The sequence below is a fragment of the Nicotiana attenuata genome, unplaced genomic scaffold, assembly GCF_001879085.1.
Source record: "Nicotiana attenuata strain UT unplaced genomic scaffold, NIATTr2, whole genome shotgun sequence".
NCBI classification, from domain to species: Eukaryota; Viridiplantae; Streptophyta; class Magnoliopsida; order Solanales; family Solanaceae; genus Nicotiana; species Nicotiana attenuata.
Genome location: NW_017671261.1, coordinates 292,087 through 295,972, shown reverse-complemented (window position 1 = coordinate 295,972; position 3,886 = coordinate 292,087). Strand labels below are relative to the sequence as shown.

General features: G+C 36.1%; 1 protein-coding gene across 1 annotated transcript; it reads right to left on the bottom strand.

Moving 5' to 3' along the window:
• Window positions 1-1,740: 1,740 nt before the first annotated feature.
• Window positions 1,741-3,662, bottom strand: LOC109207129. The gene is made up of 2 exons (XM_019370009.1): window positions 3,312-3,662; window positions 1,741-2,025 (listed from the first exon to the last, which is right to left on the bottom strand). Exons 1-2 carry the CDS (start codon window positions 3,660-3,662, stop codon window positions 1,741-1,743), a joined length of 636 nt encoding a protein of 211 aa, XP_019225554.1.
• Window positions 3,663-3,886: the final 224 nt, after the last annotated feature.

Genomic DNA, 3,886 nt, shown 5'->3' with positions numbered 1-3,886 from the left:
TGCGAACACGAAGAACAATTTAACTGCTCCCTCCAAGGCTTCTATGTGATCGCGAGAGAGCCAACGTGATCGCAATGAACAAAAATCCAGCAACTGAAACCTGCAATTTTCTGAAGTTCTCAAAACTCATCGAATTTTCGATAAAAAACCCGACCAAACGACGTCCGAATGACCTGAAATTTCGCACACACATCCCAAATGACATAACGAAGCTACTGCAACTCTCGAAATTCCATTCCGACTCCCGGATCAAAATCTCACCTACTAACCGGAAATCACCAAAATCTCAACTTCGCCAATTCAAGCCAAATTCTACTCTGGACCTCCAAAAGCAAATTCCGATCACGCTCCTAAGTCATAAATCACCCAACGAAGCTAACCAAATCATAAAAATTTCGATCCGAGCTCATATACAAATAAGTCAACTCTTGGTCAAACCTTTCAAATTCAAAGCTTTCAATTGAAACTGTTCTTTCAAATCCATTCTGATTTTTTTTTCCTAAAACCAAAACCAATGATTTATATCAGTCATAATACATTACACGGGGCAAGTCGTGCCTGAGAACTGGCGATCAAAGTGCAAAAGCTTAAAACGACCGGTCGGGTCGTTACACCTTCAAGTCCAATTGAGCCTCTAAGTTGTCTTTAGACGTTTTACCAAGATCCAATAATGTATAAATTATGTTATCACACACGTTCTTTTCTATGTGCATCACATCAAGAATATGGAGCACCAAGTTAAATTTCCAATAAGGAAGATCAAAAAAATACTTCTCTTTTTCCATGTGTTTTTCATCACCCCATTGACCGCTTCACTTGACTAGCCAAGAGTAAATTTTATATCTTTAACTTGATTCAGTACTACTGAACCAGTTACTGGACAAGGTGCAGATCTTGTTTCTTTAGTCCCATCAAATGATTTTACATCATTCCGATATTTGTCTCCTGACTTCAAGAAGCGGCGATGCCCCATATAACAAAACTTTCTGCCATGTTTGAGCCTTCTAGATTGAGTGTTTATATTACAAGACAAGCATGCAAATCTACCATAAGTGCACCATCCAGAGAGAGTACCATATGCTGGAAAATCATTTATCGTCCATATGAGAGCTGCTCGCATTTGGAATATCTCCTTAGTAGAGGCATCGTACGTTTCTACACCACCATCCCATAATTCATTTAACTCTTCTATTAGAGGTTGCAAAAAGACATCAATATTATCTCCAGGCGCTTTTGGTCCAGGAATAAGTAAGGACAGAATAAAAAACTCTTGTTTCATGCACATCCATGGTGGAAGATTATATGGCATTAAAATCACTGGCCATGTACTGTGAACAGTTCGCATTGTGCCAAATGGATTAAACCCATTAGAAGCTAATCCTAGGCGCACATTGCGAGGTTTCCAGCAAATTTAGGATATTTATAATCAAAAAATTTCCAAGCTTCAGAATCTGCAGGATGTCGTAGAACTCCATCTTTGTTGCTCTCTTCATGATGCCATCGCATTGTTTTGGAAGTTTCTAATGACATAAACAATCTCTATAGCCTCGGTTTTAAAGGAAAATACCTTAGGACCTTGGCTGGAATTTTTCTAGCATCGTTTTTCCATCTAGAAGCCCCACAAACTTTGCATTCATTCATATTCTTATTAGCAAACTCTTTCCTAAAAAGCATGCAATCGTTGGGACAAGCATGGATTTTTTCATACTTTATGCCCAAGCCTTCAACTATCTTTTTGGTCTAATAGAAAGAAGGAGGCAATTTTTCCCCTTCAGGCAGCGCATCCTTCAATAGTCCAAGCAAAGTATTAAAAGATTCATTTGACCATTTGAACATGCATTTTGTACGACACATATGCAGCAAAAAGGACAGCTTGCTAAATTTCTTACATCCTGGATATAGTTCTTCATTTGCCTCCTTCATGAGCCGTTCAAACTTATCCACCTCTACATGAGGTTGATTTCCAGATGGATGAGCAATATTCTCTTGTAAGTTATGATCTACGTCACCACTTTCACTAATGAACTGTGTAAAGCCTCCAAAGGCATCATGTATCATTCATGTCATATCATCGCCCCTTAGAGTTGACTGGCTTCGACTATTTGTTTGAGCATTGCTTGATGATCCCTTTAAAGACTCACCATGACAAAATCAAGTATCATATGATGGCATACTACCATTAATCACAAGATGATCATATGTTGTAGCCCGATTAACTTGATGGATAAGCACACACTTCATACAAGGACATAGAATTTGTTCCCCATCTTGTTTTATAGAAAAGGCATGGTTTATAAAATCATCTACTCCATCAAAATATTCTTTACTAACTCTATCGCAATGCATCCATCTTTTATTTCTAGGATTGTCCATGACGTTCAAGATATTCTTTTCTTTTCTACACTTACTGCAATAGCTAAAAATTCGTTAGTAAAAAGACGGAATTATTCAATATGTAGTAAAATAACCATCCTATTTGTATGTAATTCCACAACTCAAAGATTATTGTACAACAAACAACAAAAATCTGGATATACTCGTTTATCTCATTCTTCTCTTCTATCTCTTCTCAGTTATTCGACAACACTACTAGAAAAAGGCGGATTACCTGGGGATTTTCCTAAGGATAATATAAAAATATCCGCAGGTAATATGATTTGCTGCGGATTTCCTACCAAAATAAATCCGTTGGAAAAACCTTCGTAGGTAATTATTACCTGCGAATTAAAATTTCCTCAGGTATATTACCTGGGGATTTTGTGTCCCCATGTAACTTACTTGCGGATTTATCAGCGAAACATATCAAAAAAATCGCAGGTGTATTTTGGTAAAAATTCGTAAACAAAAGGATTTTTCTTGGGAAATTATGTAGGAAGAAATCCGCAGGTAATTCCCCATGAAGATCCTCAAGTAAGTCCGTAGGAAATTTTGAGGTTAAAATTTATGGACGAAAGGGATTTTCTTGTGAATATTTATGAATAATATTCCGCAGGAAAATTCCAAGTAAAATCCGCAGGAGTATATTTTCGCAAGAAAATTCCCATGAAATATTTGCATGTAAAATCCCAGAAAAAATTCCCAAGTAATAATTCGTAGGTAAATCACCATGTAAATTCCAAAGAAAAAACATAATTCATAACATTAATAATAATAACATATAATCCTTCATCACAAAGCAAAATATCCCAAATTCATAACATTAATATTAATAACATATAATCCTTCATCAAAAAGCAAAATATCCCAAATGTAAAACTTAATAGTCTAATGAACATCTCAATCCTAATTATAATCACTTTCATTCACATTACAGGGTTAGAACCACTTTCATTCACATTATCAGAGTCATTGTCACTTCCATCCTCGGATTCTTGATTTTCTTCTTGAGATGATAACTCATTTGAAGATGATGCATTGAAATTCACATACTTCTTCAATAAGTCTAATTCCTTCCTCATTTTTTTGTTTTTGCACCGCTCTTCTTGCAACTGAGCATATAAGTTAGCATTGGAAGCATGCACCTGAGATTTAATCATCTCATCAATTTCTCCTGGTAAAGTAGATGTTGAATGCTTAAGTGCTTTTACTGATCGACCCAAGGAGCCAAGGCCTGCAACCTTTCCTTTTTTCTTTCCACCAATAGATTGCACCCAAATATCCATTTCACTTAATTGGCTTGCTGAATTAGTGTCACCTACCTGATCAGTTGATGCACTTTGAGAAGCTGATAGTTCTTGTTTCTTTCTTTCAAAATTATTCTGCACCAAAGTAAGTTATTTGAGAAATTATATAATGCCAATAAAAGGAAATATTTTACAAACGTAAATAGATGATGTAGATAGAGAGTGGACAGTGGACACGCTGTGCTAAGCTAGCACTCTGTATA